Raw genomic sequence first — 27,869 nt, 5'->3', positions numbered from 1 at the left:
GGAACTGCGGCTTGGGTGAAGCTCAGCAACACCCGTTTCCCGTCACAAGTCACTAGAAAGGGCCCAGGTGGCTTGCAGGGCGCAGTCCGAACTGTCAAGGTTACGCTCCCAAGTTTTAAAGGTCAAAGTTTGCATGCCCTGCCCCTGCCCAGCCCAGCCCAGCTTCGCGTCAGCTGGAAAGCTCCAGCCTTTGCCCCGCTGGGGGGGGGGGGCGGGCGGGCGGCGTCAGCAGCGTTTCCCCGAGGCCCCGCCCGGACGGGTGGGGCCGGGGCCAGCGAGCGCGGTGGGAGCCGCAGCGTCGGGCCGCGTGTCTGCGCCTGCGCGGGGCGCCCAGGGGACGGGGTCGGACACAGAAATGGCGGCGTCCATGTTCTACAGCCGGCTGCTGGCCGGGACCACCCTCCGGAGCCACCGGCCCCAGACGGCGCTGCGGGCGGCCGCGCAGGTAACTGCGGCCCCGTCCGCGGGCGCCTTCTGAGGGCGGCGAGCCGACTCGGGTGGGCGAGGCGCGTGGGGACTCGGGGCGGGGGTCGCTCTGCGGTCCGGTGACCCCGCGCGACCTCGGGGCGCCTCCGCGGGTCGGCAGGGGCGGCGGGCCCGGGAAGTGCCCAGCGAGGGGGCGAGGTGCCCGCGCGCTCGCCGCTGTCTGTGGGGAGTGTGGCGGGGGGGGGGGGGGCGCACAGGAGCGCGGGGGGCGGCGGCGGGGGAGGGGGCGGCGTCGGTGTCTGAGCGCAGGGGGAGGGAGCCGGGGGGCACTTCTGGGGCGTGCCCCCACCGAGGGGGAGTGGGCGACGCTGCCGCAGCCCTGGTTTGGGGAGTGGGGAGCAATGCCCTTCAGACGTACTCTCACTCCCTCGGGAGCCCGGGCGGGGGGGGGGGGCGGGTGAGGCGAGTTCACTGGACCAAGCGGTGCTCGCTGACCGGCCTTTTCTGCCGTCTCCCCCCACCCCCACCCCCCACGACGGAGTTGTGTAACGCTGGTGGTGGTGGTTCATAGTAGCAACACAGCGATGGTTCCCATTCTCCCACTTGGACAAGTGAGAAAACCGGGATCGCTTCGTTGCCCCCCCACCCCCCCCCCCCCACGAGACTTGGGCTGCGCCGTCGCCGTGTTTGTCGGGTGAGGGGAGCGGGTGCCCCGCGCGCGGCTCCGAATGAGTTTTTCCTGTGCGGGATCCCTCTGCAGCCCCACGAGCCCCACGGAAGCGGGGGCTGCACCCCACAGCTGTCGGGGTGAAGGGAATCAAGAAGTGGGGGTGCACCGTGCACCTGCCTGCCGCTGTCAGGAAAAGGGCGAGGGTGTGCAGTGCCCGACTTTGGGGATGGAAACGGAGTGCTCCGTGTTCGGATGAAGATGGGATGGTCTCGCTTGTCTGTGGGATTTAAACAGAACAAGGGCTTAGCCTGTAGGAGCAGTGACAAATCCTTGGCCCTGGGTTACAAAGCGGACAGGACCCAGCAGGGAGAGGTGAGGAGGTCAGACTAGAAGTGACACAGGTTCGTGGTGAAGGGTTGACTTAGGTGCTTCGGTGCTTCAGTGCTGGTGGAGTGCAGTAATTATGGACATCAATGCCATTAACCTTGACACTATTGTAGCCATATTACTTAAACAGTAACTGATATAGATTCCACAACTGTTTCCAAAACCTATGTGCTTGAAATTGGTCTACAGTTTTTTTCCACCAGAACATAGGAATTGGCCTCTTCTTCCCAGCGTTGACACCGGAGAAAGAGCCTCATTTTTGCTTGCAATTCCAGAATTTCATTTCTGTTCTGAATAACTCAGACATGCCATAAATGAATTGATGAAGACCTATTATTCTTTTTAAAGCTATAATACTTTCAATTTAGTTCCTTGAGTTAGCCAGTAATAGGTTAAGTGATTTTTTTGCTGGGGGCATTAGGGATGGGTGGGAGCACAGCTTACTCCTGGAATCACTCCTGGAAGAAGACTTGGGGGACCATATGCAGTGCTGAAATTAGATCTGGGTTTGCTGAGCATAAGACAAGCTCCCAGTTTCTCTTGATACGTGATTTTTTTTCACCTTAAACTTACTGTGAGTGAGTCTTAAGAGGTGCTGCATTTTTAGAAGTCTACCAGATAGTTTTGTTGCAAATATTTCACATTGTCCCTTTAAGAAAAAGACGTTTTTATTCTAAGACTCATTTAAATGTTTGCTTCTTATGAACTATATTTCAGTATCCTATGTTCTCTGTAGATAATGGAGATATATAGATAACACTTTAAAAGTATGATTTCATGATCATTTTCCAAGGCTTTCAATGGCTTGATTTGTTCTTTGTATTTACTATATAAAGTCGGTAGAATTGAGGAATTTGGGAAAAAGGAGGATAGTATTTGTTATATTTTTGTTGGTTTAAGACAAGGGTGTAAATTAGCGGAGCTTTGGGACCTGTAGATGCTAGAGATCGTCCTGATGTATGTCTTTCCTTTAGCACTTCTTATTTTTATGACTTTACCACAGGAAGCTTAAAGGCCAACTTGAACACTCCTTTCCCTTTCCAATTTATTAGCTGGAAGAAGGACATCTTATTTCTATTTTCTGCTTCTTTCTTTGAAAGAGTAATTCTAATTCAGTTCTACCAAGGAACTTTTTTTTCTTAGCACTCTCTGGCATAACCTTATTATATATATATGTATATATTTGTATATACACACTATTGTCAGTTCCCTTCAAATTCAAACACAGAATTTCCTCTATCTAGTGTTAGATTAAGTGTAAGGATTTTTGTCTTATTGTTTTTATTTCCAAAATGAATGAATATTCTGTATCAGTGTTTCCCGAGGTGGGCAATACACACCTCGGAGGATGGTGGTACTGAACAGTACTCGGGAAGTAATAACCTCAGGAGCAATTGGGCGCCACTGTTTGCTTTAAGTAGATAGATTTCCAGGTTGGTTGTGGTGGGGTATGGAGTGTTGAATGATTGTTTGTGAGAAGTGGGTGATAGGCTAAGTAAGTTTGGGAACCTTTGTTCTACATAGATTGAAAAGAAGAGTTTGTTTTTGCCAATGTTTTATGGGAGCTTTTGCAGTCTGGTTTTTAAAGACAAACAACTGTTTTGTTTTTTATTTTAATTTTTAAAAATTTTTATTAGTGAATCACCATAGGGTACAGTTACAGATTTACAAACTTTTGTGTTTGCATTTCAGTCATACAGAGATCGAGTACCTATCCCTCCACCAGTGCCTATTCTCTGCCACCAATGATCCCAGTATCCCTCCATCACCCCCACCCGCACCCCGCCTCTGTGGCAAGTCCGTCCCTTTTGTTATCTCTCACCTTTTGGGCATTGTGGTTTGCAGTAGAGGTATTGAGTGGTCATCATGTTTGGTCTATAATCTACTACTTTTGGCACGCATTTCCCATCCCAAGTGGGTCCTCCAAACACCCTTTACTTGGTGTTCCCTTCTGTATCTGAGCTGTCTTTTCCCCCATCATGTGAGGTAGGCTTCCAAGTTGTGGAGCAGAACTCCTAGTACTTATCTCTACTATTCTTGGGTATTAGTCTCCCATTGTACAACTGGGTTTTTTAAGGAGGTACTAGTTAAGGAAATTATTTAGAAGGGATGCATTCAAGATGTTATCCGTGGTCCAAGTGATCTCTGGTTCAACATTTGTGGGAGAGTGACGAAATGAGAATTAAGTAGAAGTAAAAATAGTGGCGTTGCATTAGGGACTCCTGCCATTCCAGTGGGGGAAACTAGGATGGATCATTTAAGTTAAATGTAGAGTGGATCTGAAGTTGGGGTGACTCTTCATATTTTGACATACCTCCCTAACGCACATTGATCAGTCACTGGAAACTGACAATAGGAAAAAGGTGTGACTTCGGGTAGGAAGGTGACAGTGAGCGGGCTCAGCTGAACACTGTCATCAACACTCTTGGCAACTGGGACTGTGTATGCCTTGGTCCTGATGGGGGGTTTCTGGATAGCGCAGCATAATGGTCACCATTGAAGAAGCCAGAGAGTAAAGTCTTGAATGTGTGACAGGATAAAGTACCAAATTGTTCATTTACCTTATATGTAGCGTGAGGCCGTTTGTTTGATGCTGGGGGAATGGTGAAGAGAGGAAAGTTTGAAAGTTTTGCTTTGGTGGAAAAGATGAGATTGGTTTTAGAGCTGCAGAATTTAGCGTGATGGAGATATTTCATGGGCTATTAGAGTTACTGTAGGAAAAAGCCCAGTTGAAAGATATGGACTAGGGTTAGTGAGATGGCTCTAAAGGCTGGAGCACATTCTTTGCATGAAGCCTTTGTTTAATCTCTGGCATCACATGGTCCCCAGAGCACTATTAATATCAAGTCAGAGCACCCCCCCAACAAAATAAAAAAAAGAATCAATAACAAAAATGAAAGGTAAAGGCTAGAAATGATGAGGAAATAATGAAAACTATACAGCAAAATTTGATACTTAGCTTATAGCCTGTGGTTTTACGTTGTAATTTATTTAGGTATATTTAATATTATATTTTTATCTCTTGTTTATTTGGACCTTACTGACCAGTGCTCAGGGCTTACTCTTGGCTCTGTTCTCAGGGATCATTCCTGGTGGGCTTGGGGGACCTTATGGGGTGCCAGAGATCCAGATGCATCAGCCGCATACAAAGCACATGCCCCACCATAATATTGCTCCAATCCTGCATTTTCATCTTTTAATGTAGTATTTTGACTATGTTCATGGGAACCAGGAATTCTATACAAATCATTTTGAAATATTTTTAAACAAGAATAACTGTCAGATCATTGTCTTATAAACATATCCCCAATTTTTCTAGGTTCTGGGAAGTTCTGGACTATTTAACAACCATGGACTCCAAGTACAGCAGCAACAGCAAAGGAATCTCTCATTACATGAATACATGAGTATGGAATTGTTGCAAGAAGCTGGTGTCTCTGTTCCCAAAGGACAAGTGGCTAAGTCTCCAGATGAAGCTTATGCAATTGCCAAAAAATTAGGTACTAAATTAAGAAAAACTTAGGGCACTTTGACTCAGGAACTCTGATAACATGAAATCTACTTTCTGGTTTTGTAACAACTTGTAGCTTTTCTTAACAGATTTTATTTGCATAAAAGAGGAGAAAGCAGAACTTTATGACCTGACATTCTAAAATTATTATGTGATTATTAGAAGCTCTTGGTACTAATTTTCAAAATAATGTGTATTGGTTCTCGGAAGCTGAATTCCTATTTCTATTTTTATGGGGAAGGTCTCACCTGTGAGGCCTGCACTTGACCACTCAGCAGCATTCCTGGGCCAACAAAGTATGTTCTTGTCAAAGAAAGTTGTGAATAATGATTATAGTGTGGGAGTAGGATTAGTGGCTAATGAGATTCTTTGAATTAAGAAGAGCAGATACTACCTTTAAGAAGGCATTTCATATGAGGGCTGTGAGTGCATTTTGTCTTTTTTTGTGGGGCACTCCCAGTGGTGCTCAGGAAGTCCAGGATCTCCACCAGCATTATTGACCAATTCAACTGGTGGTTCACTGCAAGAGCCCGAGGATGCTGTGCTGCCCAGGCCCTGTGTTGTCTGTGATACCTTGGCGGTCTTGGGGATCCCCAGGGCCAGAACTGGTGGTTCTCTGGGAAGCCAGTGCTTGAGGGGCTATGTGGTGCCAGGGATTGAATCCTGGTCAACTGCTGTACCATCCCACCCCCTATTTGTCTTGCAACAAGTAAATAAGTACCAGAAGATTATGATTATGGGACAGAATTTTACAAGATACAGAATGAAGGCCCTTAGGAATATAATAGAATCGTTATATTTCTGGTTCTAGCCATCTACTAGTATTTTCCAATTTTCTTTCTTTTGGTGGTTTTGGCTTCTTTATATTATTGCAAAGTTCACAAAAAGCTAATTTCCATTTATTAAATCCTCTTACCTCTCTGACAGTATGAGAAAATAAATGCATTGCAGGTGGTGTAATCCATTGCTTCCCTTAGTCGTCTGGGTAGCAGGTGAAGCTGAGTTCCAACATGTGATTCTTTTTTTTTTTTTTTTTTTTTTTTGCTTTTTGGGTCACACCCGGCGATGCACAGGGGTTCCTCCTGGCTCTGCACTCAGGAATTACTCCTGGCGGTGCTCAGGGGACCATATGGGATGCTGGGGATCGAACCCGGGTAGGCCGCGTGCAGGGCAAACGCCCTACGGGCTGTGCTATCACTCCAGCCCTGACTGCTGATTCTTAAAGCTGGTGATTCCTGGAACGAATTCTAGCCTCTTTCCACAGTTTGGTCTATAAACTAAATCATATTCTTTGTGTCATGATGTCCACAAGGTTGGGAAGGTTTTACATGTGAATATTTGAAGTTAGAGGCAGGTTTTACATGTGAATATTTGAATTTGGAAAAGAAAAAATAGAAGGGACAAAATTTAATTCTATTGTTTTTAGAATTACATGAATTCACAAAATGAATATTGTTGAGTTTGAACATTTTCTGAAGTGGATTTTGAAAGGGTGGTTGTGAAAGAAAGTCAATAATTTAGGGTCTGTTCTAAGGGGCCATTGCCTTCTCTTTACTAAGCGAGCTAAATTTTCAAAAAAATTGATTATAGTAAGGTATTTGGCAGATTTACAATTTTTCTATTGACTGGAAATGTTGACTTAGGATTTTAGCATAATTTATATACATTTAAGCATATAATCAGTTTAATTTTAGTATAATTAAGGGAGAATTTCTATTTGATTGAAGATATATGTTAAAGATCGTGTTTATTGACTACCCTTAATCTAAAAGGAGATTTCTAATAGTATACACATCCATTAGGGTCTGCTTTATTTTTTTGTTTCCCTTATTTTATTAGATGAGCTTTGAAGGCTTAACACATTTATTAGTATCTAAAGGTTATAAGAGTAGTGAGTATATGCTGATGTAAATCTCTTGGGAATTCATTGAAGATCCTCTCTGACTAGAATAAAGTGTAAAACCTACAAAGACTGTAAGCTGTGTAAGGTCAGAATAAGTATCTTTTACACATTATTGTATCTACAATTTTAACACAGTAACTCGTATGTAGATGTAACTGTTGAAAAAGTTAAGGAATTGAATATCTTTGTTTCAGTCAGTGTCCTGAGACTTCTGTTCCTCCTCATCTTGATGGTCAAAGAGATTGTCATTAATTGGTATATGTGTGACATTTGTCGTGAAGGCTTTCCTAGAAATCATGTCTTTTGAAGATTGATTTCTGCCGTTGAAGAGTTTATATTCCTAAAGAGGAAAGAATCTGCTGCTTTGTAAAATATTTTTACAAATATTTGAAGGTGTACAACTTCATTACTTAATATGCAAGTATTCTGAGTACCAATGTTGGTGAATAAGATTTTTAATTTAGCTATACAGAGCACTAGTTTTAAGTACTGATCATTTTCATATTATATTGGCACTATATATATATATATTTTTTTATGTATTGCTATTTATTCAACCATTTATTAGGCTGATTGAATTGGGCATGAACTCCACCTTAACTTTTTTTTTTTCTTTTTTATAATTTTATTTATTGAATCACCGTGAGAGCAGTTACAAAGCTTTTGGGTTTAAGTTTCAGTCATACAGTGAAACACCTGTACCTTCACCAGTGCCCATTCTCCACCACCAAAGACCCCAATATGACCCCATTCCACACCCTCCCCCTACCAGTGGGGAAGATGATTTCCACATTACTCTCTCTACTTTGATTACATTCAATACTTCGACACCAAACCCACCATTGTTATTTGGGATTTTACCCCAACATTCAGATCTGCTGAAAAGGCAACAGTAGACAATTTGTTTTCTATTGCTGGTTATGAGTAACATATGATGTTGCGAGGCCGCAGTAGTGAGCATGCGATTTTGAAATTCCGAAATTTTAACAATTAAATCTCGAGGGATTTCTACCAAAACCTGCTGGGTTCTGAGATTTGTTCCTGAGTCTCTGGGATCATGGCCATTAAGCAGCTAGATCAGGAGCCAGAGAGACTGTTCATGGTTGGCGACTCGGGGTCTCTCAGGGAGGAAAGGGCCGGCTCCATCCCCATCCTGTGAGGCCCTGTGTGTCTTATCACTGTGGGCTCAATCCTGTCCAGTGACCTCTGGAGGATGGCGGCCACCGAGTCGGGGAGGGGGAGCATGCGGAGGAACAGCACCCTTTCCCCCTGGGGTGGCCCGGTGATAGTATGCTACTGAGGGGTCTGGATGCATTTCTGCCAAAAGCTGCTGGGTTTCATGATTTGTTTCTGAGTCTTTGGGATCCTGGCCATTAAGCAGCTTGATCAGGAGCCAGAGAGACCATTTGTGGGTGACGACTCAGGGTCTTGTTGGGGTGGGGAGGAAAGGGCCGGCTCCACCCCCATTCTGTGAGGCCCCATGTGTCTTGTCACTGTGGGCCCAAACCTGACTGTCCCGTGGCCTCTGGAGCATGGCAGCCACCGAGCCACTAGGGGGAACAGGCCAAAGCATGAAACGTATTCCCACCTGGGGTGGTCCGGCGCCAGTAACCTGCTGCAAGGACCGGATTCATTTCTGCCAAAAGCCGCTGGGTTCCGAGATTTGTTTCTGAGTCTCTGGGATCATGCTATTCAGCAGTTTGATCAGGAACCAGAGAGGCCTTCCCTCCAATTATATAGCTAAACCAGAGGTGGTTTGTTGGTGTGTCTCTCACATCCTTAACTTTTGGCCGTTTACTTTCTTGGTAAACTTTGCCCCAAGTTTTTGGAGTCTGGCCAAAGGCACAGCAGCAATTTTCGGGTATCTGGAAGTCTGAAGGTACCATCAGGCTGCTGGTGCACTCGCCTCATAGGTACAGATTGACCTGCAGGTGGCACCATACCCCCGGCACTATTTAGATATTAATGAATATTTTTAAAGTTCAGGAAAACTATTTTAGCAGGGAGTCAGAAATAGATAAAATTATTGGCGACTGCATCTCTTTGTTTAGATATATTCTCTCTTATTTGCCATAGCCCTTGGGCTGCCTGTTGTTGTCTCAGTAAGAAGCTTGTTGTTAGTTTAGAGGAAATTTCTAAGTTCTCTCTAACCTTCATCTAATTTTTTTGAGGGGGGTGTGGGGCGTGGGGGAGAAGCCCACAGTGCTCAGGCCTTACTCCTGGCTTTGCACTCAGGGATCATTCCTGTCCGTGGTTAGGGGACTATATGGGATGCCAGCAGTCAAACCCAGGTCACATGCAAGGCAAATGCCTTACCCTCTTTACTATTTCTCTGGCCCCTAATATTTGTTTTTATACTTGGGAATGGTGGGGACTATAGCAAATTAAAAGGGGGCCTATGTAAACAGGGTGTGTCTAATCAGTTCTGTTTGAGGACCAGATAATGAATTTTTTTAAGAATAGCGGAAAATCTAAATTTGAAATAATTTTTTATTAAAAGGATTTATTTTCAACATTCAGAAAAACATCATATGTTAGGAACCCTCTCAGTATGTAACCATTATTAGGTAGCCTTTAAAACAAACATCTTACATAAATATTTTACCCTCCTGGAGCCTATGTTTGAATGGAGAAGTAAAACAAAAGATAAGCATGAGGAAATGAAGCAGAATGTTGGAAGATTGTTATTTCTACAGAAACAAATGAAGCAGATAAGTGAAATTGGTCAGAGGTAGGCAGGCTATAGTAGGAGGGTGATAGGCTTCATGGATGATGTGAGATTTAATTATAAACTTGAATGGGGAGGTTTTATACTTTAAGTAGAAACTTTTCTTATGTGGATGAATGCATGGAAGCATTCCAGTCAGGGGGAGCATTAGAGCCACAGCTTGAAGGTAGCAACATACCCAGCAACAGTGGAGACTAGAATAAATGGAATGCGGAGTAAGAAGGAGGGCATAGGATGTATAAAAGATGAGAGCATGATAAGAGCTTTGACATTGAGTATGGCCGTTCACTGTAAGGTTTTTTTAAGTAGAGGAATGAAATGTTCACTTTGCGGTTTTGGTAATATTCTTTTGTTGTTGTTCTTTTTTTTTTTTTTTTTTTTGAGTCACGTCCAGCAGTGCTCAGGGCCGTTACTCCTGGCTCTGCACTAAGGAATTATTCTTGGTGGTGCTTGGGGTACCATATGGGATGCAGGCAGTCAAACCCGGTCAGCAGCATGCAGGGCAAACTCCATACCCACTGTACTGTCACGCAGGCCCATGCTTTGGGAATATTCTGCTGGGTGACAAAGGGTAATCTAGATGGAATATAATGGTGCCTGGGGCCAGAGTCCAAACTGGAGGTGATGTTGTGTTCTGGATAAATTTTGAAGATAAAACTCGTATAATATCCTCATGGAGTATATGTGGTGTATGAGAAACCTTTTAATAAACATTTCAGATTTCTTCCTGGTAGTACTCCATACAACAAAACAGCTCAAGAATGTTTATTAACAGGTTTTTCTATGGTGGGATGATGTAAATCGGTATCAGTACTAGCACCTACCCCATAAGTCAGTATATTTCTTCTCAAAGTAGCATTTATTACTCAAATTTTCACAGATAGCAGATTCACATGTCAATGGCTAGGGTGGGGACCCTGAGAAAGGTATTTCAGTTTAAATTTTGTGTTTTCTGTACCTTCAAAAAGCAGTAGATGTTTCCAGAGTAACATGACTCCAGTGTTCCAGAGGCACTAGATGTTTAATTTGTGAAGGAAAGATAAAATCATTTTCAGTATACTTTAATGAATGGCTTGATGTATATAATTATTTTTAAATTTTTAGATGGTGAATGTTTTGGTGTTTTAAAACTAGAAAAGACACGTATATGAAATGTTTCATGACATTGTGGGTAAATGAGAATGCAACACTTTTCAATACCATTATTTAGTATATATAACTAATAAAAAACAACCTGTCTTGCATGCTGCTCTTTACATTTTATCTAATACAGATGTTTTCATTCAGGTACGAAAGATGTTGTGATTAAGGCACAGGTTTTAGCTGGTGGCAGAGGAAAAGGAACATTTGAAAGTGGCCTCAAAGGAGGAGTGAAGATAGTTTTTTCGTAAGTCATATTTTCTTAAAGAAAACATTTTATTATTAGCGAAAAAATTGTAAAAGATGCTTCTTGGTCAGAGTAATAGTAGACATGTGTCTTGCACACGGCTGACTCGGGTTTGATTCCTGTCATCCTGTACAATCCCCTAAGTCCTCCTCAGTGATCCTTAAGCGCAGAGCCAGGAGTAAGCCCTGAGCACTGGCAGGTGTGACCTCAAAACTAAACAAAACCAACCAGCTAACCAAAGAAGCCACAGATAGATGAAAATAATTACTTAAATATGTGATATAAGATTGTGGCTGAGATTGTGTGTTTTTCTCAGTTGGAGGAGAAAAGAATTTGAATTCTTTTTCTTACTTTAGTCCAGAAGAAGCAAAAGCTGTTTCCTCACAAATGATTGGGAAAAAATTATTCACCAAGCAAACAGGAGAAAAGGGCAGAATATGCAACCAAGTATTGGTTTGTGAGCGAAGATATCCCAGGAGAGAATACTACTTTGCAATAACAATGGAGAGGACGTTTCAGGTGAGTAATTGTAGAAAGTTCAGATGAATTTATTAATTCAGTTTCAAAAGTTATTTAAAATTTTAATTTTTATGGGATAGATTTTTAAATTTTGTTCTGGAGCCACACTCAGCTACTTTTGGGGCTTACTCCTGGCTCTCTGTTCAGAGATCACTCCTGGCAGGGTTTAAGGGAACCATATCTGATGCCAGAGATCAGATCTGGGATTGACCACATATAAAGCAATCACCTTAGCTCTTGTACTAGCTCTCCAGCTTTCTATGGGAAAGACTTAAAAGATATGATCCTTGGGACTGGAGAGATAGTACAGCAGGTAAGGCTTACACTCTGCTGACCCTAGTTTGATCTCTGGCATCTCACATGGTCCTCTGAGCACCACCAGGAATGATTCCTGAATGCGGAACCAGAAGTAACCCTTGAGCATACCCAGGTGTGGCTCCCTCCCCCCAAAAAGATGATCCATGATCTGTACATATCAGAAGCACATATTTTTATGTCAATTATAAACTGCATATTAAGTGCAGGTTCTGACATCTTATCAGAACATCTTTTTATGATATCTCATTATCCCATTCCTACTCTGGACAAACTTGCAGGCTATCGAATATAGCCTGCCCACAGGGCAGAGTCTGGCAAACTCCCCGTGGCGCACCAAATATGCCAAATACCAGTAACAATGATGGGTCTCATTCTCCTAAAAAGCCTTGAATATAATCTCAGGGCTAGGATGAAAGAGACGTTACTGGGGCCTGCTCGAGGCAATCGACGATTAACAGGATGATGAATGAATGAATGAATATAAACTGCATATTAATATCTTAAGATTTGATATAACATGGTTAAAAAAATTTCTTTTTTTAAAATATAAAATTTTTAAAACAGGATTTTCAAATTGTTAATTTGCAAAGAACGATTTAACAACTTAAGCCCTCTGATTTATCTGTGAATGCTATAGACTGCGACAACAGTTTCCAATAGAGTAGAATATTCTAGTTAAAGAGAAAGTCTTGGAATCTGTTAAGGGAATGTATATTTCTGGCTTTATCTTTTTCTCCTTTTTGCCTCCTGGTAGTTTGAGAGTTTGGGGTTTATTTCAGTAAAGAGATGCACTGGTACTTAAATGAAAGGTGGTATTTAGCAGCAAACCATGTGATTTTAAGGAGTGTGACTCCTTCACTAAAGAGTTAGACATAGGTGAAGAGAAATCCTTTTCGGAGAAGGAATTGGTGATTCATTTTATACTGTAATTATCTGGCTTCTTCAGTGCACTGGTTAAGTTTTATAAGCTGAATCTATGTGTTAACTAGTATTTTTTTTTTTTAAATTAAATCACTGTGAAATACAGTTACAAAGTTGTTCATGATTGGGTTTCAGTCATACAATGTTCCAACACCTGTCCCTTCACCTCAACTAGCGTTTTTATAAGCCCTGGTATGGATTTGATGTAGAACATTAATAATTTTGCAATTTGTACTGTTGCAAAATGTTTAAGATTTGTGAAAATAGTTTTACTTAAAACAGTTTTAAGTAAAACCAAAAAACTTCTATATTGAGTTCTTTCCCTAAAGCACAGTGGTAGGGCGTTTACCTTGTGCGCAGCCAGCCCGACTGGGCCGGGTTCGATTCTTCCGCCCCTCTTGGAGAGTCTGGCAAGCTACCAAGAGTATTCAGTATGCCAAACACAGTAACAAGAAGTCTCACAATGAAGACATTACTGGGCTGCTCAAGCAAATCGATGAACAATGGGAGGACAAGAAACTCCCTATCATTATATAAATCTTTTACTTATATTTGAATGATAATTTAAACTATTTTGATATGCATTTTTGATAAGAAAATTCTTTTTTTAAATTTTTTTTATTGCTTTGGGGGCCACACTTAGCTGTGTACAGGGATTACTCCTGCCTCAGTACTCAGGAATTGCTGCTGGTATTGCTCAGAGAACCATATGGAATGACAGAGATTGAACCTATAATGTCCTCGTGCAAGGCAAGCACCTGATTTACTGCACTATCTCTCTGGCCCCTCTTTTTTGTTTCATTTTACATTTTATTTTTGGGGGCCTTCAAAACATTGGACAGGAGGTACAGGTTCCTCACCAGCAATTCTTGATCAGCTGTGCTTGACCAACTGAAGTTCAGTGCAAGGTCTAGAAGGTCTAGCAATGCTCAGACCATGAGTTGCTGGAAATCTGACCCAGGTCTGGGGCCTGTTAAGCAAGCATGAGCTTCAACTGCTGTACTGTTTCCCATCTCTTGTGTTTTATTTTTTTGTTTGTTTGTTTTTCGGTCCACATCCAGTGGTGCTCAGGGCTTAACTCTTCTTAGATCTTCAGACCAAGAAAGTATTTCTTAAGGTAAAACACTAGATGGTAGTAAAAACCCACTCAGAATATCTATGTTAAAAAACACTCTTCTTTGTGTGTGATATCTATACCTCTATATGGCAGAATTTAATCTTGTTATTTCAGAAATGGGATGACACTTACCTTTATGTGCTATTGTATTGGTAAAATTTACATTTTCATTATGTTTTCTTTCCTTTTTTTCTTGATATAGCAGAAGTTCCAGATGAATTTGGCCTAGCATTCCCTTTTCTAAAAACAAAAAAATGCTCAGCACCCCACTTTTCTTCTTTAAACAAACAGTGCTCCCTTTCCGAGTCTTTCCTATTTTGGTTATTCATGTGAAAGATTTGCTGATTTTGTTGATCTTTCCAATGTTGTTTTTTAGTAATGAGAGACCTCCCAATTTCCTATTTCTCAGTGTATTTTTAACCAACTGGGGTATTTTATGATTTCATATAAACTTTATTATTGATCATTTCTAAGTTCTTGAAGAATGTGATTGATTTTGGTTAGGGATTTTATTAAATCTGTATAATAATTTAGGTATCGTGGTCATTTTTAAAATCCATGCAGTATTTTTCCATTTCCTAAGGTCTTTGTCTCTTACATGACTGAGTTTTCATGGTATAAATCTCATATCTTTTGTTAAGTTGATTCCTAGGTATTTGATGTTTTTTGATACTTCTCTTTGGTTTGCTTTTTGCATTTGGGCCACATCCAGTGGTAGTCAGGGCTTCCTCATGGCCTTGTATTCAGGGATCACCCCTAGCAGGCATGAGGGCATCATATGGGGTGCTCAGGATGGAACCTGGATTGGCTGTGTGCTGGGCAAGCACCCTACCTGCTGTATTATTACTTTGGCTCCTTTTGAATAGAGTATACCACAGGTTTTTTTTTTCTTTTTTTAAAAGAACTGTGATTTGCAAGGTTATTGATGTTGAATTTTAGGCATATGATATTTCAACGCCACCAGTGTCAACTTCCTTCCAGTGTTCCCATATTCTCTCCATACCCCAAACCCTGCCCCTTCCCTACCTGTCAACTTGACAGGCACATGGATGCAGCTTGGATCTCATGTTTTTAGTATGGAGTATATGTTTTGGATAAGCAGCTATACACTCACCCATATCACCAGTATAACTGAAGCCCTGATACCTGATCACCCATTATTTCTTGTTCTCTCCTTCTTCCTTTGATTTCTTTCCTTTTCTTTCCTTCTCCTCAGTAAACACTGGGATCAAGGGGAAAGATTTAGGCATCCCCTCTTTACTACAGTATATTTCTTCATCAGTGTTCTGTATACCACAGATAAGTGAGATCATCCTGCATATGTCTCTCTCCTGAGAGACATCACTCCATGTTGAGATATCACTCACCATGATATCTTCCAGTTCCAACCAGCTTGCAGCAAATTACATAGTTTCATCATTCCTTGTAGCTACATAGTATTCCATTGTGTATGTATTGCATATCCATATAATCCATTCATCTGTCCTGGGACACCTACATTGATTCCCTCTCTTAGCTATTGTACTGAGTGCAGCAGTGAATAATAATGTGTGCATATGTCCTTTTGAGGGAGTATTTTTATGTCCTGTGGGTAGATGCCAAAAGTACCGCAGTTTCTTTATCCAGGCCCTCTTACAGTTTTTGCATGTTAAGATTTTTGCTTGTCTTTGGTGGGAATTCCCACTAGTCCAGCCTTTCTGGAAAACAATATGGACAGTCCTGCAAAAACTAGAAATTGAGCTTCCATATGACCTCGCAATACCACTTCTGGGAATATATCCCGAGGATGCAAAAGCACAGTAGAAATGACATCTGTACCTATATGTTCATTGCACCACTGTTCAGAATAGCCAAAATCTGGAAATAACCCAAGTGCCCTAGAGAACAGATGACTGGTTAAAGAAACTTTGATATATCTACACAATGAAATATTATGCAGCTGTCAGGAGAGATGAAGTCATGAACTTTGCTTATAAATGGATAGACATGGGAGTATCATGCTAAGTGAAATGCGTCAGAATGAGAGGGACAGACATAGACGGACTGTACTCATGTGGAGTATAAAACAACATGAGACTGACACTTAAGGATAGTAGATACATGGGACAAGAAGATTGCTCCATAGCTGGAAGCCTGCCTCATGAGCAAAGGGGAGAAGGCAGCTGGAATAGAGACGGGGTCACTAAGAAAATGATGGCTTGAGGAACCGAGCAGAATGGGAGACACGTGCAGAAAGTAGATAAAGGACCAAACATGATAACCTCTCAGTGTCTGTATTGCAGACCATAATGCCCAAAAGTAGAGAGAGAGAGTATGGGGAATATTGTCTGCCATGGAGGCAGAGGGAGGGTGGGAAAGGGGGGGTATACTGGGGATATTGGTGGTAGGAATGTGCACTGGTGGAGGGATGGGTGTTTGATCATTGTGTGATTGTAACCCAAACATGAAAGCTTGTAACTATCTCACAGTGATTCAATAAAATTAAGGAAAAAAAAAAGGTTAAAAAAAAAAAGATTTTTACTTGTTTTATACTAAATTAGAAAACTATAATTTATACGCATAAATTAGAAAACTATAATTTTGCTATTTTTTTTACTGATACTAAAGGACATAACTTGGGACTAAATTTAATAACATGTACATGATATATGGTTTTTTTTTTTGTTTCTGTGTGGGGAAGGGTAGCATACTTGGGAGTGCTCAGGGCTTACTCCTTCCCGGCTCTGTACTCTTGGCAGCCTTTGGGGTCTATATGGGGTGCCAGGGATCGAGCCCAGGTTGGCTGCGTGTATGACAAGCTCCGTACCTGTTGTACTATCACTCTGACCCCCATATATATGTTTTATCTTATTTTATTTATGATAATCGTCAGTTTTTTTAGCAGCTCTTTGTATATTCACTTGCAATAGTAATGCCCTTTCAGCTATCTATAATCTATTTTAATTACCTTATGATGCTTTTAAAATAGTAATTTCCCTTCAGTTTTATGAAACTGCGTAAATTATATTTTATTACGTATTTTAGTGATTATTTGGTCTAAGTTTTTCTTTTTTTTAAATTTATTTTTAATCATTTTCCCTTATAGGCAGGCTATTGTTTTCCTTTTCCTTTTTCCTCTTTTTTTTTTTTGTTGTTTAACCTGAATATTTAAAAGGGAGCATTATGTAGAAGATGCAAGGATACATTCTCAAGAAGATTTTAATATAGAAATGGGGATCTATTGGTGTACCAGCCTGATTATATTCACAAACAGATTTTAGAATTTTACTGTGAGTTCACATAAAACTTAGGTGTTATGTCTGTTCCTGGACAGGGTCCTGTACTAATAGGAAGTTCTCAAGGTGGTGTCAACATTGAAGATGTTGCTGCTGAGACTCCAGAGGCCATTGTTAAGGAACCTATTGATATTGTAGAAGGAATCAAAAAGGAACAAGCTGTCCGGGTATGTTGAATTCTAAAACATGTTTAGCTTTTGATTGAATTGTACCAGTGAAATGGTTGACAAAACCAGCTTTATTTTGGTCTTCCATTGTTAATGTATTGTTTCACACTGAAACTTTAAGCATCTACAACATTTTCCTCTATTCTCCATAAATATTTTATTTTATTGTTTTTTTGGGCCACAGGTAGTAGTTCTCAGGGCTTATTATTGTCTCCTGTTGGTGCTCAGCGGGCCATCTGGTGTGTTAGGGAGCCAACCAAGCTGCCTATCTTAGTATCGCTCTGAATCTTAAAGCTGTCTTTTCAAATAGTCACTATATCATATCATACCTAATAAAATTAATGATTCATTTCTTCTTATTACTCACATAGTCATTTAGATAGATCCCTGTTTTAAATTTTTTCTTTTATAATTAATTTGAATCTGGATCCTTATAAGGTCCTTCATTACTATTGGTTAATGTATTTCATGACTATTTTCTAACCTGTAGATTTTTCTTTTTATATTTCATCTGCTGAAAAGAACTGGTGATTATCCTTTGTTTTTTTCTCTTAGTATGGATTTTACATCCAATGATGGCATTTCACACATTCATGCCATTCGTTTATTTGCTGTATGTTTTATGGAACCATAGGGCTACTGTTATTTAGTTTGGATATTGAACACAAGTAACCCCTCTAAAATGAAAATTTGAAAGGATTTAGAGTTGTGGTTCAATAATAGAGCACTTACCTCGCAACATGTGAGACTCTGGATTTAGTACCTTCATACACACACAAAAAGTTAAGAATAAAACCCCCAAACCAATAAATACGAAACTTGAATGAAGTTAATAACAGTGGGGAAGTTGTGTTAAAGTTAGTTTATGATACTAAAATATAGTGGGATTTAAGGGAAATGAGTTAGAGAAGTTATTCTGATAAAGATCACAGCAGATCTGTAAAGGCAAATGACTGGAATAAATGGTTAAAAAGGACAAGGGTTTGATTCTTTAGGTCGTTAAGTGAGAGTGATGAAAGAAAAACTCAGTTGAGAAAAGAAATATTTGGTTTATTTGTCACTTATCGTGGTGCCTTGTGGACTTTGCAGTGCTGGGAGTTGAACTGAGTGCTAGGGCTTACACATGCAAAGTATGCTCTCCAGGTCTCTGAGTCTTTTACTAACCCGGAAAATGCTTGATTTATGAGAATAGTTGAAGAAATAATATGCTAGGGTTATGGCATTTAGAGTGATTAACATATATAATATCGACTCCAGTGCATGGCAAATTAATAGCATATTGGGTTGATAAAATTGCACAATTCTCAAATATTCCATTTTAAATAGTGGGTTTGAAAATCTTTTAAGTGAAAATTTCTCCTAATGAGAGGCTCGAGAGATACCAGGTAGGGTGCTTGTCTTACACACTGCTGACCTGGATTCAATCCTCAGTATCCCTTATGGTCCACCAGGAGGGTTCCTTAGCCCAGAGCCAGAAGTAAGCCCTGAGCACTGCTGGGTGTGGCTCCAAAGAACCAAAAGAGAGAGGAGGTGGGGAAGAAAGAAAATAAATATTTCCTAATGATATACCACTTTATCTTTTCTTACTCTTTGTTTGAAATGTTTAAACCAAAAAATGACATTTTTTAACTTGATCATCTAAGAAATTAGAAATTTTACCTGTATCTTATGAATCTACCTTATATTAGGTGCTCATGTTTGGTGTTCCTTTGACTAGATGTGTCTTCATTGTTTAGTTGACACTCTCCATCAGTTGCCTAAAGTATAGTTAAATAAGGAGGTTTAAATATTTTGGCCATCATTTGGACCATTGCAGTCCATCTTTAATTTGCAGTTTTAATAAAATATGAGCCTCTTTTTTCAGTTTAGGTTGGCCAAAAGGCTTAGAGGCAGTATGAAGGCTATGGAATAAACACTGGAACTGGAATCTAGGTGAATGGCAAGTCACTTGACTTCTCTGTATCTCTTTCTTATTTGTAAAATTGGCATATTGCCTGCCTTGTGGATATTTTGAATTCAGTTTTGTTTAACTATTTAGTAATAATAGCTGCTATTTCAGTGACTACTGTTTGAAAATAAATGACACTTAACAGTTAAATATACATGGGTTTTCAAGATAATTTAGTGTTAATTCAACATCTGCAACATACCTGTAATAAAGAGACAAATTGCTTTCAGCTTGCACAGAAGATGGGATTTCCAGCTAACACTGTGGATTCTGCGGCAGATAACATGGTCAAGCTTTACAACCTTTTTCTAAAATACGATGCAACCATGGTAGAAATAAACCCAATGGTAGAGGATTCAGATGGCGCTGGTAAAGTATCTACTTTTTTCAAACACTAATTATGTATTTGTGTATTGTGTATTTGTCTGTCATTTTTAAAAATTAAAATTCATAAGGAAGTGAATCCTTGTGAAGCTTAATTTATAATTTAATGAATGTGGAAAAATAAAGAGACCCACTAAAACAGATACCTTAAGTTTGTTTATTAAGTATCCACACAGAGTGATTAAAGTTCAGTGTGATAGCCACCAGCCACATGTGACAATAAAAGTTAATGAGAATGATAAAAGGTTAAAGTTTTTAATTTCTCAGTAGCAACATATAGTTGTCATATTGAACAACACACATAGAACATTTCTGTTACTGCAAAAGGTTTTGCTGTGCGGGATTAGCATGTCCTTTGTGAAAATGCAAAATAGCTGTAGTTTTGGAGCCATCTTAGTCTCCACCAGTTTTCAGACTTCAGAGACAACACAAATCTTTATTGTATAAATCTATCTGCTGGTATGATATCACTTCTAATATTTTTAGCCATTAGAGAAATAGAATTAGATTCAAAAGTAGCATTACAGATAAATATTTGAAAGGAATTGACAGTGCCCCATGAAAATAAACAGATATTGACAATGGAATTGAGGTACCAAGAGGTGGGTAAAGGGACCTTTGTATTATGTTGGAAGGATATTGACACTTCTATGGTTGGGGTGGTGCACTAGCACTTTAAGCATAAGCTAATAATGATAATAAACTATTGTAAGGCAGGATACCTGAAAATACTAGACTCTACTAGGGCAGTTCATTCACGATTAGACTATGCCCCAGGAATAGCAGTTGGAAATACTTGCTCTCTGTGCGAATCTCACTCTCAAGAGATGAAAAGATTGCACTGAATTCTGCATGTCTAGCTTTGTCATATCTAGATTTACAGATAATTTGCTACCTCTCCTCTGGGAGCGAGTAAAGAGGGTGTAATAATAAGATATTATTCTTAGTGAATCCTTTGTATGTGTAAGGAAATATCAAGAGTGGGGAAGCGGGGAAGTTTTGCATCTCTGTCTACGTTCCTCAGTATTAACTCATTGAACTTACCCATTCAGCTTCTGCTCTCACAGGCTGACTTGGAGGAGATACTAGCTTTCCGTTTTTCTTTTGAGTCTGCCATCCTAATTCACCTGCTCTTTTGAATGTCCTATAAGTATTTGTATGTAGTTCAGAGTTTCACCTCGTGAACTTTCCAAATGGGTTAAAATATGCTAATTTATCTGTTAGGAGGTGAGTTGAGATACAGGGGTAAAGTTCATGCCTTGCATACAATGGACTCTAGGATCCAAGAAGGGATTAGTTATGAATATAGCTAGGTAATTCTTGTTAATAAAAACCTTAAAAAAATCGAGGCCAGAGAGATACTACAGCTGGTAAGGCACCTGCCTTGCATGAAACTGACCTGACTTTGATTCCCCATCATCCCATGTAATACCCCGGGCATCACCAGGAGTAATTCCTGTGTGCAGTGCCAGGAATAACCCCTGAGTACCACTGGATGTGACACACACACACACACACACACACACGATAAAAACAACCAGAAAATTTAAAAATTGTTTTTGAGGTCTGCTTTAAATTTTTTTTCGATGGTATGTGTGGGGTGTGTCTTTTTAGTATCTATTATTTAGGATGGGCTGGAGTGATAGCACAGCGGGTAGGGTGTTTGCCTTGCACGCAGCTGACCTGGGTTCAATTCCTCCACCCCTCCTGGAGAGCCCAGCAAGCTACCGAGAGTATCCCACCCACACAGCTGAACCTGGCAAGCTCCCCATGGCGTATTCAATATGCCAAAAACAGCAACAAGTCTCACAATGGAGACGTTACTGGTGCTCACTTGAGCAAATTGATGAACAATGGGAGGACAGTGCTACAGTGCTACTTAGGATAAATTAGAGCCTCTGACTTTAGAGTAGTTTTATCTTCTTCTTTCTTTCTTTCTTTCTTTCTTTCTTTCTTTCTTTCTTTCTTTCTTTCTTATTAGTGAGATATCATGAGGTACAGTTGTAGACTTACAAATTTTTGTGCTTGGGTTGTCCACCAATAGTGTTCCCAGTATCACTCCCGCCACCATGCCCCCCCCCCCCCCTTCCCTCTCTGCCTCTGTGGCAGGCACATTCCCTTTTTCTCTCTCTCTCTCTCTCTCTCTCTCTCTCTCTCTCTCTCTCTCTCTCCTTTGGGTGTTATGGTTTGCAATACAGGTACTAAGTGGTCATCATGTCCAGTCCATATTCTACTTTCAGCACACGTCAATGGAGTCATTTTAATTCCCAAATTGTCTTTTATAAAAACAAAGCAAAACAAAAAAACAGATTGAATTGTGAACATAAATGAAAGTACTTTCTATACGTAGTAAAATACATATCTCCCTTAAAGAATGCTTGATTAAAGATGATTTCTCTCTCTTGAATTTAATATCACTTTCGTCTTTTTTCTTCAAAGTGCTATGTATGGATGCAAAGATCAATTTTGATTCTAATTCAGCATATCGCCAGAAGAAAATCTTTGATCTGCAGGACTGGACCCAGGAAGATGAAAGGGATAAAGATGCAGCTAAGGCAGATTTGAACTACATTGGCCTAGATGGAAATATAGGCTGTCTAGGTACTGCATCATTTTATGTTAGAGTTGGATTGGCCAAGATTAATATATCTTCTTTGTGTTAGTTGTTTATACAAACTATTTTTCCTTCTTGATAGTAAATGGTGCTGGTTTGGCTATGGCCACAATGGATATAATAAAACTTCATGGAGGGACTCCAGCCAACTTTCTTGATGTTGGCGGTGGTGCCACAGTTCATCAAGTAACAGAAGCATTTAAACTCATCACTTCAGATAAAAATGTAAGATCGGGGCCTTTGTTGTAAAATTTGAATGGGAGTAACTTGATTAATTAAACAGTGGTCTAATAATTAGACTTTTCTTTCTGACCACCTGGGCTTTTCAGTTGATTCCAGGGCCTGAGGATGCAGTGTGTTTCTTGGGTTTTGTGGTTCCGGGAACTAGTACTAGATTCTCACTCAGTGGTGCTTTGGGATCTCCAGTACAATATCCTATCGTGGTGTATGGTTTGGGAGTCATGTGCTACTGGACATAGGTTGTAAGGCCTGTACCCTAACCCTTGTTCTATCTTCCTAATTCCAAACCTGAATAATTTTTAAGGCCTAGCTTATGAGAGAAGATGGTTCAGTTGATAGGAATAAATGAAGAAATGATCTAAATCTAGAAAAGGTCACAATTAAAGATCTTGCCAGTTTGTGATATTGTGACATACCCTTTTTTTTTTAAAATTTTTATTAGTGAGATACCATGAGGTACAGTTGTAGACTTACAAGTTTTGTGCTTGGGTTTCAGTTATACAATGATTAAATACCCATCCCTCTACCAGTGCCCATTTCCCACCACCACGGATCCCAGTATTCCCCCGACCCCCAATCCCCCCCATCCCACCCTGCCTCTGTGGCAGGGCATTCCCCTTTGTTTTCTCTTTCCTTTTGGGTGTTGTGGTTTGCAAAAGAGTCAAGCCTGATTTTCAGGGAGAAATGTTGGATGATTTACTTTCCATTGATCATTTTGCATTTAAGGAAATGTCGTGCGGCTGCATAAGCAGCCGTGTGGTTCGGAAAAAAGTGACATACCCTTTTTAAAAAATTTTTTTTATGCCCAAGATCAAACTATCTGTAAGACATGTGTTCTACTTTTGAGTTGGGCCCTTGAAATTATAACTTGATGAGGGCTGATGTTGATGAGGACTGAGTTTAGTAGGAAATAAATAGAGAAATTGGGATGACTTGTTTATATGGGAATGGAATTGGAGAGAAGTATTTAAGCCAGGTGTTGAAATCACTCAAGGAGGGGAAAATAAATTCTGGTGGGTGGTTGACTGAATAGACTTAATGTGGTCTAAAACCCTTTCATGGAATTTTTATCCTAAGGCACAGATGCTAGTATTTTTTTGGGGAAGGACAAATACTCACCCTTTAACATCTATTTTATTAGGTACTGTCTATTTTGGTCAACATTTTTGGAGGAATCATGCGGTGTGATGTTATTGCACAGGGTATAGTTATGGCAGTAAAGGATCTGGACATTAAAATACCTATTGTGGTACGGTTACAAGGTGAGTGTAAATGATATCTTGCATGACTGTTCCATAAATTCTTATTATTTATAAATTCATAATTCCCAGGAGTTCAGTTTAAATAAGTAGTGTTTTCAAATTACTTCTATTTCATTTATTGATATTTTTGTGAATTTGGGGGCCATACCAGAAGTGCTCAGGGACTGTTCCAGGTTTTGTGCTTTGGAGTGACCTCTGATGGTGGTCAGAGGACCATGCATGGTGCTGGAAATTCAAACCAGGAATGACCACATACAGTGAAAGAGCCTTACCTCCTATACTGTGTCTCTGGCCCATAACTATATTTGTCAAATGAAAGTATATAAAAGAAGAAATGTTAATAATGTGGGTTTTAAAAATATTTCTAACACTGAGTAAAATTGATCATTGATTTAGTTGGTGTTATTTGATACATTTGTATTTGTTATGCTTTGTCATGAATTCTCTCTCCTGACTTAGTTTCAGGGATATTGTAAGGCAAAATACTTGTATCAAGTAATTTTAATTTTTTTTTTTACTTTTTGGGTCACACCCAGCAATGCACAGGGGTTACTCCTGGCTGTGCACTCAGGAATTACTCTTGGCGGTGCTCAGGGGACTGTATGGGATGCTGGGAATCGAACCTGGGTTGGCCACGTACAAGGCAAACGCCCTACCTTTTGTGCTATCTTTCCAGTCCCTCAAGTAATTTTATATATGTCTTAAGTAACTTTTTATAAGCCCAGAGTTCTTTTTGATTTAGAAGCATTAATTTAAGAAACTAAATGTTGGAATTTCATGCTTGTAGTATATTGTGAAACATTTAAAATAATTTTGTGTAAATATTTAATATATATATTTATATTTTCATTAACCATTTCCAGGTACACGAGTTGATGATGCTAAGGCACTGATAGCAGACAGTGGACTGAAAATTCTTGCTTGTGATGACTTGGATGAGGCTGCTAAAATGGTAAGCTGATCTAAGGAAAATTTTGCAAAGTGTTTCAAAGATTTATAAACACATTGGGGCTGGAGCAATAGTACAGTGGGTAGGGCCTTGTACACAGTTGACCCAGGTGAGATTTCCGGTATCCTATATGGTTTCCTGGGCCTGCCAGGAGTGATCCCTGAACACAGACAGTAACCCCATTGCCAGGTATGGCCCCCTAAACAAAACAAAACAAGAAAGGTTTATGAGCACATAAATTCTAAAACAAGCCAGCTAATCTTGCTAATAAGTGTTTCTGCTAAATTATTTATTTTCTTACCTATGATATGCCAAACACAGTTAACAACAACAGGTCTCACTCCCCTGACCCTGAAAGAGCCTCCAGTACATTGGGAAAGATGAGTAAGGACAGGCTGCTAAAATCTCAGAGCTGGGACAAATGGAGACATTACTGGCGCCTGTTCGAGAAAATTGATGAACAGGATGACAGTGACAGTGATGATTATTTGATGTATTTTTTATAGGTGCTATACCTGGCAGTGCTCGGGGCCTTTGGCTACTTCTGGCAGAGCTTAGCATGGAAGGGTGGATAGTCCTTTGACAAAGCTATTGGGGCCACGTGGGATATGCCTGACAGTGCTTAGGGATTATGTGGTACTAGATCAAAATCAAGACCTTGTCCAAACAACTGCTGTATCACACTAAGAAATTTCTCCAGTCCCACCTAAGATTATTTTGAAGAAAATCTAAAGTGATATCATTTTATATATGTTATCATTTGTTAGTCATACATACATATATACACACACATATATACATGTAGTCTTATTAGAATCAAATGTATATTAAAATCTCTCTGAATGTATGGGCTGGAGCGAAAGCACAGTGGGTAGGGCGTTTGCCTTGCATGCGGCCTACTCGGGTTCAATTCCTCAGTCCGTCTCGGAGAGCCCGGCAAGCTATCGAGAGTTTCTCACCCACGTGGCAAAGCCTGGCAAGCTACCTGCGATGTATTCGCTATGCCAAAAAACAGTAACAAGTCTCACAGTTTGTTGTGAGATGTTACTGGTGCCCGCTTGAACAAATCAGTGAACAACGGGAGGACAGTGCCGCAGTGCTATGAATAAATATGTGTAAATAATCAAGGTATTGAATATATGTATCACGGTCATGGTCCTCCCGTTATTCATTGATTTGATCGAGCGGTCCCAGTAACATCTCCATCGTGAGACTTGTTGTTACTATGTTTGGCATATCAGATACGACACGGGTAGCTTGCCAGGCTTTGCCGTGTGGGCGAGATACTCTCGGTAGCTTGCCAGGCTCTCCGAGAGGGGCGGAGGAATCGAACCCGGCTTGGCCGGGCTGGCTGCACCAAACGCCCTACCGCTGTGATATATATGTAGACAAGGTATTAGACATAGATACATATGTAGACTATGTCTTGTTATATACCTTACAATGCAAAGCATTTTCTTTTCTTTCCTTTCTTTTCTTTTTTTTTTTTTTTTTAAGTTTTTGGGCCACACCTGACTCAGTAGTTACTTCTACTCTGTACTTAGGAATCTTTCCTCGTGTGCTCAGGGGACTATATGGGATGCTCCTTATGACTGTACTAGCTTTCCATCCCCAATGCATACAAAATCTTTAAATGAGATTTTAATTTAGAAATGCTGAAAAAAAAATGCTGAAAAAAGGGTTTTCAGGGGTGAAGCAATTGTATAGAAGGTAGGGTGTTTGCCTTGCATGTAGCTGACCCAGGTTCAATCTCCACCACTCCATATGGTCCCCTAAGCTCTCCAGGAGTGGTCCCTGAGCACCGCTAGATGTGGCCCAAGAATAGCAACAACAACAACAACAAAATATGTATATATGTATATATATACATATATACACACACACACATATATATACACACATGTATATATAAAAAATACAATCTTGAGTTAATACCTTCTGTAACTTATAATGTATATAAGTATATATTACGTATATTAAGTTTATGTGTTTTTTAAGGTACTGTCTTAGTATAATATCTAGAGAGTCAGATTTTAGTATATTTTGATAAATTCTTACGAGACTGCGTAGTGATTTATAACAGTGCCAACATTGTCCAGATATTTGATTTATTTAAAATTACTGTTTTGATTAAAATATTTTTACAGTAGTACAATATTATTATTTTCAGTTGCATTGTGGCAATAACCATGTTCACTCAGAGTGTCAGGATCCCTCCACCATTGTGTCACGGACTCCTCTACCTCCCAGTTCAGTAGTTTTAAATGAGTAAATATTAGATATACATTAACTTCATGTTGACTAGTAGTTCTTTTTTTGTTTGTGAGAATACAGAGATTTTTTTGTTTCCTTTTAGGTTGTGAAGCTTTCTGAAATAGTGACCTTAGCCAAGCAAGCCCAGGTAGACGTGAAATTTCAGCTGCCAATCTGATTGGAGAAATTGATCTATAGTTGAAGGAGTAAAATGTGCTTCAATTGTTCAGATACTGTGTTCTGTATTATTATTGTTCTTTTCCCCCTTAATATGTGGAGATTGTATTCCTCTTAGGCACAAAGCCTTTTTAAAGCATTTCATCTGCATTTAATTTTGATGTCCAAAACAGACTGTTTATATAAAAATTATGTATGGCAGATATCTGCTTTCTTTTATTCCAGCTTTCTTTTTCACTTCTACAGAATGTCACTTGCAATATGCAATTTATTGTTGTTGGATACAGCATTCTTCATTGATGAATACTATGAATAAAATAATGAAGATAAATAAAATAAGATAAAGCATTATTCTTCAGTGCTAGTAACACATCTGGTAACGAGCTTCATTAGTAGAGCAATGTACTACAGTGTTTTATGTAAGAAGTGTTTATTCTGAACATCAAATGCCTAATTAAATATGTCAGTCACTATTTATGAGCAGCTTTCAACACTCCCTAGATTTTTTTTAAGTATTTAAGTGATGTTATTTGTTAATTATTTAAACATTGTTTTAATTATGACAAAACACTGATTACTCCAAGTCATCATGATCCTGTGGTATTAAGAAGAGCCTGTAGGTTGCATCAAATAAAGTTGTATTTACCAGCAACTTAGCAAACAGAATTAATAGTCATTTTTAAGTTAATAAAAATCTCCCAATGTGATCTGGA

The 27,869-nt window shown here is 39.9% G+C and overlaps 1 protein-coding gene across 1 annotated transcript; it reads left to right on the top strand.

The window, feature by feature from the left end:
* The first annotated feature begins 283 nt into the window (after nt 1–283).
* SUCLA2 (succinate-CoA ligase ADP-forming subunit beta) lies at nt 284–27,869 on the top strand. The gene is made up of 11 exons (XM_056109892.1): nt 284–445; nt 4,803–4,983; nt 10,913–11,012; nt 11,369–11,531; nt 17,201–17,329; nt 19,508–19,646; nt 22,101–22,262; nt 22,358–22,500; nt 23,657–23,777; nt 24,641–24,729; nt 27,083–27,869. Exons 1-11 carry the CDS (start codon nt 356–358, stop codon nt 27,155–27,157), a joined length of 1,392 nt encoding a protein of 463 aa, XP_055965867.1. The 5' UTR covers nt 284–355; the 3' UTR covers nt 27,158–27,869.

The sequence above is a fragment of the Sorex fumeus genome, unplaced genomic scaffold, assembly GCF_029834395.1.
Source record: "Sorex fumeus unplaced genomic scaffold, SorFum_2.1 ptg000008l, whole genome shotgun sequence".
NCBI classification, from domain to species: Eukaryota; Metazoa; Chordata; class Mammalia; order Eulipotyphla; family Soricidae; genus Sorex; species Sorex fumeus.
The sequence above is the reverse complement of the archived record's forward strand: the minus strand, read 5'-3'. Positions and strand labels throughout refer to the sequence as shown.

What these genes read in the sequence shown, in the direction of transcription:
- SUCLA2 (XM_056109892.1), top strand. Translation starts at nt 356, where the DNA reads ATGGCGGCGTCCATGTTCTACAGCCGGCTGCTGGCCGGGACCACCCTC. An exon ending in TATTGTGGTACGGTTACAAG is followed by an intron (nt 23,778 to 24,640) that starts GTGAGTGTAAAT and finishes AACCATTTCCAG; the next exon opens with GTACACGAGTTGATGATGCT. An exon ending in TGGATGAGGCTGCTAAAATG is followed by an intron (nt 24,730 to 27,082) that starts GTAAGCTGATCT and finishes GTTTCCTTTTAG; the next exon opens with GTTGTGAAGCTTTCTGAAAT.